This window comes from Oncorhynchus clarkii, chromosome 3, assembly GCF_045791955.1.
Source record: "Oncorhynchus clarkii lewisi isolate Uvic-CL-2024 chromosome 3, UVic_Ocla_1.0, whole genome shotgun sequence".
NCBI lineage: Eukaryota > Metazoa > Chordata > Actinopteri > Salmoniformes > Salmonidae > Oncorhynchus > Oncorhynchus clarkii.
This window is the reverse complement of record NC_092149.1, coordinates 50,552,077-50,569,668: the sequence shown is the minus strand read 5'-3', so window position 1 is coordinate 50,569,668 and position 17,592 is coordinate 50,552,077. Positions and strand designations below refer to the sequence as shown.

The following is a 17,592-nucleotide window of genomic DNA, read 5'->3' as shown; positions in this document are numbered from 1 at the left end:
GTAAACTTGATCACATTGCAAGTGCTAGAACAGATGTCGCATTGGGCCATGTTTTTGAAACAGCTGAAATGTATAGCCACTTTCCTTATATTTGAGACTTGTTTAATTGAGGTTTTACCTGAAATTACACTAACAGTCTGTTACATTATGAAATTGGCACAATAGCTGCCGCCTGCCAGCTGCACTGAGCCACGGAAAACTCTAGAAAACCATTTCCGCCACCATTTCTTTAAAAACATGTTGATACGATCTTAAAATGTTGACATAAGCAAGTAATTTGTGATTTCAGAGTTGGCACCACAGGTACCAGAGTGCTGGGGGGGGGAAACATTGTTTTCCTGAGGACCAGAGTTTCTCCTGATCTGGTAGTCTAACCTAACCAGGTAAAACTCCAGGTATAACATAGTAATAATTCAGCAGATGCAACAACCCCATTTTTTTTTTATATAAACTATGATGGAACTCGATTTTTTTTATAATTAGGTAATATGGAGAGAAAAAATTAAAACATATGGAAAAACTCCTGGCCCTAGGGAGGATGAAAACATTAAAATCCTGTCAAACAAATCATGAGGCGAATCAGTCTAAAAAATTTTGTCCTTCTTTTCAATGGTTTTCTGGCAATATTTTTTTTATTAAACCAAGTCAAAATTGCCGGGGCAAATGGCAGCTTGCCACACGTTTGCCGGCGGCCCTGCTGTGCTGATCCCTGCAGCGTGGATAGATGGAAATCGCCACACAATGATGCAAATTAAGAAACAACCTGTACGACCTATATGTATTTTCTTTTTGGGTGGCGAGAATGGGTTTCCATGTACAGTGCATTCGAAAAGTATTCAGACCCGTTGGCTTTTTCCACAATTTGTTACGTCCCTCCTCATCTATACACAATACCTCATAATGAAAAAGCAAAAACAGATTTTTAGAAATAGTTGCTCCCAAGCTCCGTCAGATTGGATGGGGAGCGATGCTGCACAGCTATTTTCAGGTCTCTCAAGAGATGTTCGATCGGGTTCAAGTCCAGGCTCTGGCTGTGCCACTGAAGGACATTCAGAGACTTGTCCCGAAGCCACTCCTGCATTGTCTTGGCTGCGTGCTTAGGGTTATTGTCCTGATGGAAGGTGAACCTTTCCTGAGCGCTCTGCAGCAGGTTTTCATCAAGGACCTCTCTGTACTTTGCCTCGATCTCAACTAGTCTCCCAGTCCCTGCCGCTGAAAAACATCCCCACAGCATGATGCAGTAACCACCATGCTTCACCATAGGGATGGTGCCAGGTTTCCTCCAGACGTGATGCTTGGCATTCAGGCTAAATAGTTACATCTTGGCTTCATTAGACCAGAGAATCGTGTTTCTCATGGTCAGAGTTGTTTAGGTGCATTTTTGCAAACTCCAAGCGGGCTGTCATGTGCCTTTTACTGATGAGTGGCTTCAGTCTGGCCACTCTACCATAAAGACCTGATTGCTGGAGTGCTGCAGAGATGGTTGTCCTTCTGGAAGGTTATCCCTTCTTCACAGAGGAACTCCAGAGCTCTGTCAGAGTGAACTTCAGGTTCTTGGTCACCTACCTGACCAAGGCCCTTCTCCCCCGATTGCTCAGTTTGGCCAAACAGCGAGCTCTAGGAAGCGTCTTGGTGGTTCCAAACTTCTTCCATTTTATAGTGATTGAGGCCACTGTGTTCTCGGGGACCTTCAATGCTGCAGAAATGTTGTTGTACTCTTCCCCGGGTCTGTGCCTCCAAACAAGCCTGTCTCCGAGCTCTCCTTTGACCTCATGGCTTAGTTTTTGCTCTGACATGCACTGCCAACTGTGGGACCTTATAGACAGGTGTGTGCCTTTCCAAATCATGTCCAATCAATTGAATTTACCACAGGTGGACTCCAATCAAGTTATAGAAACATCTCAAGGATGATTCAATGGAAACAGGATGCACTTGAGCTCAATTTTCAAGTTTCATAGTTTTCAAACATTCTCAAAACCTGTTTTCACTGTCATTATGCGGTAGTGTGTGTAGATTGATGAGGATTTTTCCCCATCCATTTTAAAATAAGGCTGTAACTTAACAAAATGTGGAAAAAGTCAAAGGGTCTGAATAAGTTAGCTTATAACAGTGAACCTTTTTTGTTGGATACACATAAGGCAATGCTAGGTCTTGTAGCATATTTTTATTAAACTATCCCCAAGTCAATGGAATTGCAAGCCTCTGCATGCACAGTGCATTACTCCATCACATGTACAGCTGATTCTCAAGATCTTCAGCCCACACTACTACACTGTCTGAGCCAAGGACTACATGCTTTCTGATAACGATATTGTAATGTATTGTTGTATTGTTATCAGAAAGCACGTAGTCCTTGGCTCAGACAGTGTAGTAGTGTGGGCTCAAGATCTTGAGAATCAGCTATACATGTGATGGAAGAATGCACTGTGCATGCAGAGGCTTGCAATTCCATTAACTTGGGGATAGTTGTAAGGTGAATATAATTTATGACATGTTTTACTAACTAGTAAATAGTAGCCTACAGCAAAGTGTATTTAAAACATTTCCAACTTGTTCATTTCTGCTCATTAGTTTTTGCTACCATGTGGGTTTTAGCTTGCTTGAGCCTGCTAACTAAGTGTTAATTTACCTGTTTCCATACGTTTCATTCTAAAACGTTTATCTTACAAAGGAGTTGTTTAATTTAACTGCTTAACTATTTATCTGTACATGGAACTGTTTATTTTTTTTTACTCTTTTTCTTCTAATCTTTACAGGAAAGGGCACTATCTGATGTGTGGAGACAATTCACTGCAGCTAATGTAGAAGGAAAAGATGTGTACATTTGCAAATACTGTGCCAAATCATGTCACATATGCAACAAAGATGTAAAATCATCTGGCCAAGTGCATAAACTTCCCTCAGGGCTCACAACAAGCAACCTCTGACAAAAGTCCCTCTACTTCTATTCGAGGTGAAAATGATGAATCAGACACCTTATAGCAACAGCTCATGGTCCTCCTGAAATCCAATTTTTTTTTGACACAATGGAGGAACATAGTCAGAGAAATGCTGATTAATGTCTTGCTCGAGCTGTGTATGCAACTGGTTCCCCTCTGATGCTCACAGGCAATGTGTATTGAAAGAGATTCTGAATGTTCTTCGTCCAGCATTCACCCCTCCAACCAGACATGCTTTATCTACTCATTTGCTGGATGCAGAGTTCAGAGTTCAAGTGAAGGTCAAGCAAATCATAGAGAAAGCAGACTGTATTGCAATGATCTCTGATAGGTGGTCAAATATTTGTGTGCAAGGAATAATTAACTGCATCATCTCCACCCCTCAACCAGTATTCTACAAGAGCACAGACACAAGGGACAGACACACCGGTCTCTACATTGCAGATAAGCTGAATGCAGTCATCAATGACCTTGGACCACAGAAGGTATTTGCACTGGTGACAGACAATGCTGCGAACATGAAGGCTGCTTGGTCAAAAATGGAGGGGTCCTACCCTCACATCACACCCATTGGCTGTGCTGCTCGTGTATTGAATCTGCTTCTCAAGGACATCATGGCACTGAAAACAATGGATACACTCTACAAGAGAGCCAAGGAAATGTGCTTAGATTGTTGGACTAGTAACCGCAAGGTTGCAAGATCAAATCGCCGAGCTGACAAGGTAAAAAAAAAAAAAAAGTTGTTCTCTGCCCCTGAACAACGCAGTTAACCCACTGTTCCTATGCAGTCATTGAAAATAATTTGTTCTTAACCGACTTGCCTAGTAATTAAAAAAAAAAAATGGTTAGGTATTTCACATACCTAACCATTTTTTAAATGTTTACTAAGTTGGGGTCATCTAGCAGCAATCTACCTCACCAAGCAAAGTGAGAAGAATAAGAGCACCACATTGAAGCTGACCAGCAACACCAGTTGGGGTGGTGGTGTTGTCATCATGTTTGACAGTCTCCTGAAGGGGAAGGAGTCTCTCCAAGAAATGGCCATATCACAGTCTGCCGATATGGACAGACCCATCAAAAGGATACTCCTGGATGATATATTTTGGGAGGGAGTGGTAAGCAGCCTGAAACCTATAGCAGTAGCCATTGCATGGATTGAGGGAGACAAGGTCTGATGTTCAGACTCTGCTTGCAGATGTAATAGAAGAAATCCATACTGCCCTAACCACTTCACTGTTGCTTCAAGCAGAGGAAACTGCAGTTCTGAAATACATCCAAAAGCGTGAAGACTTCTGCCTGAAGCCCATATCCGCCCCAGCGTACATGTTGGACTCCAAGTATGCTGGGAAGAGCATCCTGTCTGGTGCAGATATCAACAAGGCCTATGGTGTCATCACTACTGTGCCTCGCCATCTTGGCCTGGATGAGGGCAAGGTTCTTGGCAGTCCGGCGAAGTACACTTCCAAGCAAGGGCTTTGGGATGGAGATGCAATATGGCAGACATGCCAACATATCTCATTAGCCACCTGGTGGAAGGGACTCTGTGGATCTGAGGCTCTTTCCCCTGTTGCCTCCATCATCCTCCAAATCACCCCAACATCAGCCGCCTCAGAGTGCAACTGGTCCTTGTTTGGGAACACACACACCAAAGCACGCAACAGGCTGACCAATACAAGGCAAATGTGAGGCTTTTTGAGCCTGATAACGAGCCATCCTTAACCAGGTTGGAAAGTGACAGTGAAGATGAGGCCTCAGAGTCTGACGTTCAAGAGGTGGACATAGAAGAGGTCCAGGGAGAAGACATGGACGGCTGAGAGGAAGACAACCAAAGCTTTGGTTTATAGACTATCATTTTACAGATGTATGTTGAAACCATTTTTTGGAAGATGCAATGGATCATTCAATATTCCCTTTCTTTTGTTGTTCAGTGAAATCATCCCATGTGAAGAGTCAACTCATTTAATTAAAGTTAATTTCGTAACAAAATTGTTTTTTATTATTTCTTTATATTGGAAGGATTTAATAATTTGCAAATACGTCTACTTATGATAAGGTAAAATGTTTATGTTTCTGTCTCCATATGATATGGTAAATATATCCAATGCAAAAAACATCTACATTTAAATGGTATTCATATTAATTTGCATATATTTCAGTTAATTCCCATATATTCCCACAGAAAGTTTCCACCTCTGAATATTCCCCAAAATGTGCAACCCTATTCCCATGCGTAGCCTCCTGGCTAGTGGCTGGCTATTGTGACATTTACGGTACTTTTGAGTTGCTAAGCAACCTTCTAAGTGTATATTATGTAAATAAAAAATTATTCCTGACAAATAAGCCCATATTCCTCCAAATGAAAGACTCAGAGTCAGTGTGACTACTTCAACATGTACCATCATGCATATGGGTTATTTTACAGAAAACAAAGGAAGAAATTTGATGACTGATTATGCACCCTACTCATTTCAGATTATCATATATAGGCCTATTTTAACATTTTTGTCTACACTTTTTGGGACACCTGGGCCACGTTCAGTTACAAAAACCTTGCAGATATATTCATGGAATTTCTATATATATATTTTTTAAACCTTTGATTTAACTAGGCAATTCAAATTCATATTTACTGCCTACCCTGGCCAAAACCTAAACCGGACGACACTGGGACAATTATGCGCCGCCCTATGGGACTCACAATCCCGGCTGGTTGTGATACAGCGTGGAATCGAACCAGGGTCTGACGTGACGCCTCTAGCACTGAGATGCAGTGCCTTAGACTGCTGCGCCACTCGGGAGCTCCTAAATAGAGCAGACATGATTCCTTATTCTACAGGCATGTTTGTTATACTGTAGCATATTTCTATCTGAACATTCCAAAACGTTGCGTCTTGCTGAACATCCCCCTGCCCTCATGTAAAATCAGTCTTGGGCTTCACCTGCTGTGAACAAGGCAGGGCTTGACAGTAAAAAAAAACAAATTGTCACTTGTCCATAGGACAAATAGGACAGATTATTTTTACTTGTCCAAAACTTCAAGTCACTTACAAGTGAAGAAACATCTGTAACACCATGGGCCAAAACAGTGCTTGAAAATTGTGTTGCATCATGCAAGGAACCACTTCAAAAGATAAAAAGCATTATTATCACTAGTTTTGACAATGGAAGGCTGCTGGTCTCTGATCCCATGTATTATATCTCCTGCCTTTGTTGCCTTGAGAAAGGCACTAACCCCCCTCTCCCAAAGTAAAATACTGCACTGATAGGCTACTGTATAAAACATGTGGTCAACTCTCCATCTGGAGAGCTACTGGGTGTGTAGGCTTTTGATCCAACCCTGCTCAAACACAGTCAGCTTATCAAGGGACTGCTGAGCAGCTGTTTTTTTTTTGTCTTTATAAAATAATTCCCTCATTCAATTACCAGGGATCAAATGGCTAAAGTGGGCGACTTCAAAGCAAGGTAGCTAACTAAGACACGTTTCTCTGTTCTCTGTTACTTGTCAATTAGGCTATTTTAATCATTTTTTTCAACGTTTTTGGAATTATATGGCCAGTATTGAATAGAGGAGAATCACAGCTTTCCAACGGTGTCAGAATTATTTCAACACCCAATTTTGAGCACTTGAGAGACGTTTTATAACCGGAGTACTCAGCATTGGTTTCAAACTGTGCACCCATATTTGCGGTTGTACACGAGTGCCGGGTGGGAAAGTTATTTAGGACATTGGACATGACATTAATACATGCTAATACGTAAATAGTTAACTAGCGAGATAGCCAATTCAAAACACATTGTGTAGTTTGGCTGGTTATCTAGTTAAAATAATGATATACAATAGACTATCTGCTGCTACAACGTCTCTCTCGCCTCTGGCAAAAGCCCACTCGCACTGGCATGCATGCAGGTGATGCAAACACCATGACCGTTTACAGCTATAACTGGGGAAATAACTCACTGGCAATGAATATCAACAAATATGCGCACGCGGTTACGGTGGCTCGGATCTCAAAAACGCATCTTGCGACTGCATGATTGAAAGACCACTCGTGCCTGTCAACGTAGGCCTAAAATAATTATACTGTGATGCGCTCTGCAGAGATTGGGGGGCCAGTGCACAACACACCGCATCCAGAGGTAACTTCAATCTGATTTTTTTTTTTTACTTGTCCAGTCGGGCAACTTAAATCTATAATCTTCTCGACTGACAATTTGTTTAACTTGCCTCGGCAAGGGGACAAGCGTTAATGTATGCTATACAATTGCAAATTGCAAAATGAAAGTTCAACCACTAAATCAAGGCTTTGTTTTTAACTAGCAAGCTAGCTACCGAACTAACTACTAGGTTCAGCACGCATGAAAAGCAGCTGTTAGCCAGCTAAATTAAGTGGCATGTATTATTGAGCATGATGGCACGGTCAGAGAGCATTGGCATGTAATGGTGCTTAGCTTGCTACTGTTAAGATACTAGCAAGTTAGCTAGCTGTCAAACTTTAACTGTAGAAGCCAGCAGAAAGAAACGTGGACTTCACGGCTGTAGCTGCTATTCGTGACATGTTCTGTTTTAAACTAGCTAGCTAGCAAACTAGTTTGCTATCTTGATGGAAAACGGATACATTAAATTGCTGATGCAATCATCTGAAAATACAACCGGCTTTAGCTAGCCAGGTAACGTTACAGTATCTAACGTTAGTGTTTAAAACATTCTGAGACACGAGAAAGCATTTATCTTACCCTTGGACTCCATCTTTAGTCATGACAGTTATTATTCTTTTGAGATGGTAGATTCTTGACAGTTACTTCTGAGACAGAGTCAGCTGTTCAGAGAGCATTCATAGGTGGTAGAAGACGGGCCTATTTCCCTGATGCACAGAAAAATAGTTTCTCAATCCGGGCTGAAACTAGGTCAAAGAACAATAGTTCCGCAAGAGCTGTGGAAATATCATCCTGTCATATTTCAAATCAAGAGCTTACTTTACAAGCCCTTAACCAACAATGCAGAGTAAGAAAATATGAGCTAAAAATAAAATAACATTAACGAGGCTAAATACAGGAGGTACTGAGTCAATGTGGGGGTAGGGGATAGTCGAGGTAATTGAGGTACTATGTACATGTAGGTAGGGGTAAAGTGACTATGCATAGATAATAAACATTGAGTAGCAGCAGCGTAAAAAAGGGGGTCAATGCAAATAGTTCAGGTAGCCAGTTGATTAACTGTTCTTATGGCTTGGGGGTAGAAGCTGTTAAGGAGCCTTTTGAACCTAGACTTGGTGCTCTGGTACCGCTTGCCATGCAGAGTAGCAGAGAGAACAGTCTAACTTGGGTGGCTGGAGTCTTTGACCATTTTTAGGGCCTTCCTCTGACACTGCCTGGTATAGAGGTTCTGGATGGCAGGAAGCTTGGCCCCAGTGATGTACTGGGCCATACGCACTACCCTCTGTAGCGCTTTGCGATCGGATGCCGACCAGTTGCAATACCAGGCGGTGATGCAACCATGCTCTCAATGGTGCAGCTGTAGAACTTTTTGAGGATCTGAGGACCATGCCAAATCTTTTCAGTCTCTTGAGGGGGAATAAGTGTTGTCGTGCCCTCTTCACAACTGTCTTGGTGTGTTTAGACCATGATAGTTTGTTGGTAATGTGGACACCAAGTAACTTGAAGCTCTCGACCCGCTCCACTACAGCCCGGTCAATGTGAATGAGGGCGTGCTCATTCCTCCTTTTCCTGTAGTCCACGAACAGCTCCTTTGTCTTGTTCACATTGAGGGAGAGGTTGTTTTTCCTGGCACCACACTGCCAGTCTCTGACCTCCCTATAGGCTGTCTCATTGTTGTCGGTAGCAGGCCTACCAACATTATGTCGTCGGCAAACTTAATAATGGTGTTGGGGCCGTGCTCGGTCATGCGGTTGTGGGTGAACAGGGATTATAGGAGGGGCTCCTGTGTTGAGGATCAGCGTGGTAGATGTGTTGTTGACTACCCTTACCACCTGCGGGTGGCCCGTCAGGAAGTCCAGGATCCAGTTGCAGAGGGAAGTGTTCTCACGTAGGTGTTCCTTTTATCTAGGTGGGAAAGAACAGTGTGGAGCGCAATAGAGATTGCGTCATCGGTGGATCGATTGGAGCGGTATGCAAATTGGAGTGGGTCTAGTGTTAATGGGATGATGGTGTTGATGTGATCCATGACCAGCCTTTTAATGCACTTCATGGCTACAGATGAGGTGTGCTACGGGTCGGTAGTCATTTAGGCAGGTTTCCATGGCGTTCTTGGACACAGAGACTATGGTGGTCTGCTTGAAACATGTAGGTATTACAGACTCAGTCAGGGAGAAGTTGAAAATGTCAATGTAGACACTTGCCAGTTGGTCATCGCATGCTCTGAGTACACGCCCTGGTAATCCGTCTGGTCCTGCGGCTTTATGAATGTTGACCTGTTTAAAGTTCTTACTTACATCGACTATGGAGAGTGGGATCACACAGTCGTCTGAAACTGCTGGTGCTCTCATGCATGCTTCAGTGTTGCTTGCCTCGAAGCTCATCTGGTAGGCTTGTGTCACTGGGCAGCTCGCAGCTGGGCTTCCCTTTGTAATCTGTAATAGTTTGTAAGCCCTGCCACATCCAAAGAGCGTCAAAGCCGGTGTAGTAGGATTAAATCTTAGTCCTGTATTGACACTCTGCCTGTTTGATGGTTCGTCGGAGGGCATAGCGTGATTTCTTATACGTGTGCCCAGCTCCTTGAAAGCGGCAGCTCTAGCCTTTAGCTCAGTGCAGATGTTGCCTGTAATTCATGGCTTCTGGTTGGGATATGTACGTACAGTCACTGTGTGGATGATGTCATCAATGCACTTATTGATGAAGCTGGTGATTGATGTGGTGCACTCCTCAATGCCATCGGATGAATCCCGGAACATATTCCATTCTGTGCTAGCAAAATAGTCCTGTAGCTTAGCATCTGCATCATCTGACCACTTCCGCATTGAGCGAGTCACTGGTACTTCCTGCTTTAGTTTAGCTTGTAAGCAGGAATCAGGAGAATAGAATTATGGTCAGATTTACCAAATGGAGGGCAAGGGAGAGCTTTGTACACGTCTCTGTGTGTGTAAGATCATGCAAGATATGTACGTTTTGCTTACACTCTTAGCAATAAGGCATGCGGGAGTGTGGTATATTGCCAACATACCATGGCTAGGGGCTGTTCTTAGGCACGACGCAAACTGGAATGCCTGGATACAGCCCTTAGCCATGGTATATTGGCCATATACTACAAACCTCTGAGTTGCCTTATTGCTATTATAAACTTGTTACCAACGTAATTAGAGCAGTAAAAATACATGTTTTGCCATACCCATGATATACGGTCTGATATACCACGACTGTCAGCCAATCAGCATTTACGGATCAAACCACCCAGTTTATAATTATATACTGTATATATAATATATTTGGGGCAGCAGGTAGCCTAGTGGTTGGGCCAGTAACCGAAAGGTTGCTAGATCGAATCCTAGAGCTGACAAGGTAAAAATCTGTCGTTCTGCCCCTGAATAAGGCAGTTAACCCACTGTTCCTAGGCTGTCATTGTAAATAAGAATTTGCTCTTAACTAACTTGTGTGGTTAAATAAAGGTAAAAAATATACAGTACCAGTCAAAAGTTTGGACACACCTACTCATTCAAGGGTTTTTCTTTATTATTATTTTCTACATTGCAGAATAATAGTGAAGACATCCAAACTATGAAATAACACATATGGAATCATGTAGTACCCCAAAAAATGTTTAAAAAAGTAGATTATTCAAAGTAGCCACCATTTGCCTTGATGACGACTGTGACGACTACTGGCATTCTCTCAACCAGCTTCATGAGGTAATCACCTGGAATGCTTTTCAATTAACAGGTGTGCCTTGTTAAAAGTAAATGTGTGGAATTGATTTCCTTCTTCATGCATTTGAGCCAATCAGTTGTGTTGTGACAACGTAGGGGTGGTATACAGAAGATAGCCCTATTTGGTAAAAGACCAAGTCCATATTATGGCAAGAACAGCTCAAATAAGCAAAGAGAAATGACAGTCCATCATTACTTTAAGAGATGAAGGTCAGTCAATCTTGAAAATGGCAAGAACATTGAAAGTTTCTTAAAGTGCAGTTGCAAAAACCATCAAGCGCTATGATGAAACTGGCTCTCATGAGGTCCGCCACAGGAAAGGAAGAGTTACCTCTGCTGCAGAGGATAAGTTAATTAGAGTTACCAGCCTCAGAAATTGCAGCCCAAATAAATGTTTCACAGAGTTCAAGTAACAGAGACAGCGTGAATCAGGACTTCATGGTCGAATTGCTGCAAAGAAACCACTACTAAAGGACACAAATAAGAAGAGACTTGCTTGGCCCAAGAAACACCAGCAATGGACATTAGACCGGTGGAAATCTGTCCTTTGGTCTGATGAGTCCAGATTTGAGATTTTTGGTTCCAACCGCTGTGTCTTTGTGAGACACAGAGTAGGTGAACGGATGATCTCCACATGTGTGGTTCCCACCGTGAAGCATGGAGGAGGAGATGTGATGGTGTGGGGGTGTTCTGCTGTTTACACTGTCTGTTTTTTTTTATGATTCAAGGCACACTTAACCAGCATGGCTACCACAGCATTCTGCAGCGATACACCATCTCATTTGGTTTGTGCTTAGTGGGACAGTCATTTGTTTTTCAACAGGACAATGGCCCAACACACCTCAAGGCTGTGTAATGGCTATTTGACCAAGAAGGAGAGTGATGGAGTGCTGCATCAGATGACCTGGCCTCCTCTATCACCCAACATCAACCCAATTGAGATAGTTTGGGATGAGTTGGATCGCAGAGTGAAGGAAAAGCAGCCAACACGTGCTCAACATATGAGGGAACTCCTTCAAGTCTGTTGGAAAATCAGCATCATGTTGTGGGGGTGCTTTGCTGCAGGAGGGACTGGTGCACTTCACAACATAGATGGCATCATGAGGAGGGAAATTATGTGGATATATTGAAGCAACATCTGAAGACATCAGTCAGGAAGTTAAAGCTTGGTTGCAAATGGGTCTTCCAAATGGACAATGACCCCAAGCATACTTCCAAAGTTGTGGCAAAATGGCTTAAGGACAACAAAGTCAAGGTATTGGAGTGGCCATCACAAAGCCCTGACCTCAATTCTATAGAAAATGTGTGGGCAAAACTGAAAAAGCGTGTGTGAGCAAGGAGGCCTACAAATCTGACCCAGTTACACCAGCTGTGTCAGGAGGAATGGGCCAAAATTCACCGTTTGACCCAGGTTTAACAATTTAAAGGCAATGCTACCAAATACTAATTGAGTGCATGTAAGCTTCTGACCCACTGGGAATGTGATGAAAGAAATAAAAGCTTAAATAAATCATTCTCTCTGCTATTGATCTGACATTTCACATTCTTAAAATAAAGTGGTCATCCTAACGGATTTAAGACAGGGAATTTTTACTATGAATAAATGTCAGGAATTGTGAAAAACTGAGTTTAAATATATTTGGCTATGGTGTATGTAAACTTCCGACTTCAACTGTATTAAGCTATATAATATCAAGGACTTCATTGAGGGCCTAACTACTTTATAACTACTTTTAGGTGGTTCAACTTCCAAACAGGAAGTTGAGGAAATAATAATACACAGAAAATACCTGAATTTACAGGTAATGTCAAAATGTTTTCAAAACCGTGTAAGCTTTTGAAGTGTGGTCGATTTTTGGAGGCGTTTGCACTTTTGGGACTATTCCATTTGTTGCCTTGTATCGGTCAAACTAAATCCCCAGTGTGTTGCCCCGCTGACATTTTATTTTACATGAATGGCCTTTGCGACAAAATGGCTTTGGCACCCTGCTCTTAAATGCATCTAGTGGTCCATTGGGAGGGTTGAATAGAGTCGGGGGGGCCTAAGTATTTTCACAGGCTGTTGGCCACAGAAGCTCCTGATGCAGGAAACAGTCTTCCTGCTGGTCACTTCCCAACCAAAACAATGTAACCGTTAATAATAGGTTACTGTCCCAGAGGAACCTTGTCTGTTTATTTTACTTTAGCCTCCAACTAATAACACCATCAGGTTAATATGAAGGAGATCTCTATTACCCTATACTTTCATCTCCCATAAATGTAATCTTAGCTCAGTTTAGCTGAGTCAAATCTTGTAGTAGAAGTGATCTTTATATCTCCCTCGATCGGAACCTCCAAACAGTTGAATGCACATTGCTAATGAACCCAGGTTAGAAACAATTTCCTGTGCATGTCAACAGCTTTAGCCTTTAACCTCTCGAAATGAAAAAAACATCCTATCCAAACCAGTGAATCACCACGGAACATTTTTGACTCAAAATGTGTTGACCATTTCTTCCTGAAAACACATGAGTTTTGAGTTTGAAACCATTGGTTTGTGTGATAATCAAGACGGATCTAAATGATTCAGTCTAAATTAGAGGATAATGATGATTATGATGATTGCATTCAACTGAATTGTGCTTCGGTCATACTAAACAAATCATTTCCGCATCATTTCAATATAATACATCTCTGATGCAATATCAAAGACATTGACTTTCAGATGGAGTATAAACATTAGTCTTTGATCAGTTCTATATAATCTCATATAGAGGTTTCCAAGTGGCAGAAGTAGTGAGCCCAGCTGAACTCAATGGAGTGTGAATGGCCCAGTTCTCCCTCAGCTGAGTGGGACAATTAGCTCTTATGCTAATAGGTGGACCATTCCAATACAAGTCCAGCAGGAAAAGCACTTCTTATTTCACCCTGTTTTATTGTGAGTCGACTGTGAGAACCTAGACTAAAAAATAACCATAAACTTATGGGGGTGATTTACACCTTTTTTAAAGGTAAAGTCATGGTAATGCCTCCTAGTTGGACTCTGGTGCAATGGCTGTAACCACAACAATGCAGTGAAGCCCATTCAACATCTTAATTTACTACGGCATCCATTGTTTTTGGCTTCCTCCAGTCTCCAAATTGGTCATCAGCCTTTCATCATTTCAAATGGATACATTCACTGTTCACATTTACCAATGGCTTACTATCAATTAATGAGTCTGTCTGCTTATTTTTTCTGTTTCACTATCCATAGGCCTACATACTGTACATGAGCCATACTCAACAAGTGGACCACGGACTGGATCTGGACCCAGCACGGTGTCAATACGGCCCCGGGTCACACAAAAAATCAAATGTTATACAGTATTTGATTTGTAATAGTAGAAGCCACAAGGTGCAATGTCAACATTTGGTAGTGCATGAGTAGTTTTCCATTTGTCATCTCATTCACTGACAGACCTTAGAGCGATATTTATAACCTGTCAGAAATGTCCTGTTGATAAACTAGCCCATGTTAGCTAGCTAGGTAAATTAGTCTAACCAGCTATCTAAATCTTGTAGTTATCAGACCAGATGACATGCCCTGGGGCCTTGACCCCATGGGGGCACCCATTGATTTTTGTGGAGTCACTCAGGTATCATATGAACACACATAAGAATTTGCAAAATGTGTGAAATTGCAGTAAATTAGCTTATAAAAAAGCACATTTTCTCTGCCCCAAGACAAATGTGTAGAATTGCAGGAAATTAGCTTTAAAACTGCAAAATGCTATCTCCGCCTACAAGAGGGGTGTTAACAGTTTCGGGATAAATGCATTGTGAGGTGGGTGTTTGTTACTACGCCGATAAATGACTATATTCATCCGGACCTTTTGCCACCTAGGGAATGTGTGACCGGGCCTTCTTAAATAACAGTTCATCACCCCTGCTGTACATCTTTTTTTTTTTAAGTCCATGAAATGGAAATCATGTGTTCCCTATTGTATTATCATCACCAATATTGGATTGGAACGAAGACATTGGTCAGTCAGCATCTCTATTTGTGTACTCGTGCAGATAGATTGCTTTAAAAGGTTGTAATTAAGTTGAAACACACTGGATCATTACAAAGCCACTACATTATTGGGGGAGGGGTGCAGTTTGTCTACCTAAACTAAACATACATTATTTTCTTACTCCAGAACCAGCCATATGGGTGCTCGTCCTTCTGACTCGACCTCAAGAGCTTTTGTAGTGCCGCGGCTGCTTAAGATATAAAAGTGCACAGATGTTCTTGCAATTACAAGACTCTCTGGTCAGTCCTCCTCTTCAGTCAGATAAGGACCCCGGGGGGACATTAGTCACTCATTTAGAGAGAAAAGGTTGAGAAAGCAATGAACACCATGGCCGTTACATGTAATTTATCCACATTTTATTTTAGAACACTTGAACAACATGGCATTGACATTGAAATGATACAAACACTTATAACAAAATAGTGAAATAATGATACAAAACATTCAGTGTGAGCGACAGCAATAAATAATATAACTTCTAATCACACAAGTTAAGTGCGAACGGAAAAAAGGCAAACAACTATCTACAAATATTTTAAACGAACAAATAGTATCCCTAAGCAGACATGATGAAGTATGACATGTCCCGTATTAGAACAATGTATCTTCTATGATAGTCCGCAAGGAATTGCGTCTGTACAGGATTGATATATACAGTTGACCAGTCAATGGACATCAGGCTCTGCCTGTAGATTAAATCTCCTTTGTACATAAAATGATTTTCTTGACAAGAACAAAAAAAAGAAATGTAAGTGGCAACTACAAATAGAAAGAGCGTCTTTTTTGTTTTGGTGTCAAAACTGTACAAAATGTAGTTTGTCCCTGAAAAAGAAAGCTTAGTTTCAACCTGAGATTTAAAAGTCAAAGGATGGTGACTTTTAACTGCACAAGACACTTGAAGACTCGGATTCAGTGGATACAGATGAAATGGCTCCTCTTTTTTTAGTCAGTACTTTATGACTTGACCTACTGCTGACAGCCAGTGCATCTCGGGCAGATTTCTTGAACTTAACGCCCAGGAAAGCATAAAGGATGGGGTTGAGACAGCAATGAAAGTATGCCAGAGCCTCTGTGATTAAGAGCCAGGTCTGCAGACTCTGCTCCAGGGCACAGCTATGGGAGATCACATTGAGCAACATTAGGGTGTCCAGAAAGATCCCCACACAGTACGGCAGCCAGCAGCTGAAGAAGCACAGGATGAGGATTACGGTGGTCTTGAGAGCCTTCCTCTTCAACACTTGACCCTTGGCTCCCTGGGACAGCTTGGCAATGATGATGCAGTAGCAGGTGAGGATGACCAAACCAGGCAGGACAAAGCCCACCAGAATGTGCTGGAAACGGAACCCAGCCATCCAGTAGAAGCTGGTCTTCTGGGGGTAGATGCGCTGGCAGATGGTTCTGGAGCCTCCATCCAGAGCTGTGGCAAACACTATGTCAGGCACAGTGAGAACAGCAGCAGGTAGCCATACCGCCACATAGATCCATCTCTCTGCAAGCAGCTTCCTCTTCCTGGTGGTTTGGCTGTTGGTGGCATGCACCACTGCCAGGTACCTGTCCACGCTGATGAAAGCCAGAATCAGAACACTGCTATACAGGTTGATGGTGTAGATCACGTGCACAGTGGTACAGAGGAAGCCACCAAAGTACCAACTGCTGGCCGCATCCACTGCCCAGAAAGGTAGCGTGAAGACGAGTAGGAGGTCAGCCACAGAAAGATGGAGCCTGTATTTATCAGTCATCGTTTTGACCTTTTTCTGGTAGCCCATCACTGTTACTACCAGTCCATTTCCGACGATTCCAAGCAGAAAGATTATTCCATAAACTGTCGGTAAGAAGATCCTTTGAAAATCATCACCTCCGACTCTGTTGCACGGCTCCTCGAAACCCAAATCCAAGTCAAAATCACCTGATTCTTCATAGCTGGTGTTGTCAAAAAATATGTGCTGCAAAAAATAATTATAATAATTATAAGATTATAATCGTTTACAATATGTCTATTAAAAATTATAATTGGCTATTTCTGAACATACTTAAAACTAAGTTAATTATGGCGGAATAGTTTAGGCCTATTATAAGGCTATATTTGTGTTATTCGAGAAACATTGATAAATTACTTCGAGAAAATAAAATGCATACCAAAATTGCGGCGAAAGTATACAGAATAGTAATTTGAGAAACAGCCTCGTTTGTTATATAGAACAATGTGTTATAGAACCTATGTCTATATTAAAGCTATAGATACAATTACTATAATTTTAAATAATGACTGAAATGGTAAACTCACTTCGACCTCGTAAAAAGTAGACATCGTGGCAACGCAGTGATGCAGGTTATCTCCGCGGGTCTGAATAACTTTAGTAACCTAAAGATTGAAATGCACCTAAATAGCTTACCCTCCTTGCGCTCCTCCCAAAGGAGGAGCCTTGGCCGCGTGTGACACAATGTCGTTTTTAGGGTTCTCACAGAAGTGGCCGACGTCACTTGAATGCATAGATTAGTAACCTGAGGATTGAAATGAAACTATAGACTAGGCTATGATAAATCGACGCAGTAGCCCTTTTGCAATATTTAAACATTGGACAGATTGTACACATGGAGTGTTGAATGAGCCGTTAATTGGTATTGGAATCTCCGTGCACTTCAGTGGCGATTTTTAGCATGTACATCTTGGTGGGGCAAACTCCCAAACATGTTTTTAGATGAATGCCAGCAAAGCCACAACACAACACTAAACAATAC

The 17,592-nt window shown here is 42.0% G+C and overlaps 2 protein-coding genes across 2 annotated transcripts in view; both read right to left on the bottom strand.

The window, feature by feature from the left end:
• LOC139396838 (aspartate--tRNA ligase, cytoplasmic-like) overlaps window positions 1–7,847 on the bottom strand; it is a 33,156-nt gene extending 25,309 nt beyond the window's left edge. Inside the window, exon 1 of the mRNA XM_071143758.1 lies at window positions 7,674–7,847. Within this exon, the coding sequence (XP_070999859.1) occupies window positions 7,674–7,696 (23 nt within the window). The 5' untranslated portion in view covers window positions 7,697–7,847. The remainder of the gene's footprint in view (window positions 1–7,673) is intronic.
• A 7,345-nt stretch (window positions 7,848–15,192) lies between these two features.
• On the bottom strand, window positions 15,193–17,211 carry LOC139396848 (C-X-C chemokine receptor type 4-like). The gene is made up of 2 exons (XM_071143769.1): window positions 17,138–17,211; window positions 15,193–16,796 (listed from the first exon to the last, which is right to left on the bottom strand). Exons 1-2 carry the CDS (start codon window positions 17,159–17,161, stop codon window positions 15,732–15,734), a joined length of 1,089 nt encoding a protein of 362 aa, XP_070999870.1. The 5' UTR covers window positions 17,162–17,211; the 3' UTR covers window positions 15,193–15,731.
• Window positions 17,212–17,592: the final 381 nt, after the last annotated feature.

Coding starts and splice junctions, on each gene's coding strand:
- LOC139396848 (XM_071143769.1), bottom strand. CDS start 17,161: ATGTCTACTTTTTACGAGGTCGAA. Junction 16,797..17,137: donor CTACTTTTTACGAGGTCGAA/GTGAGTTTACCA, acceptor TATTTTTTGCAG/CACATATTTTTTGACAACAC.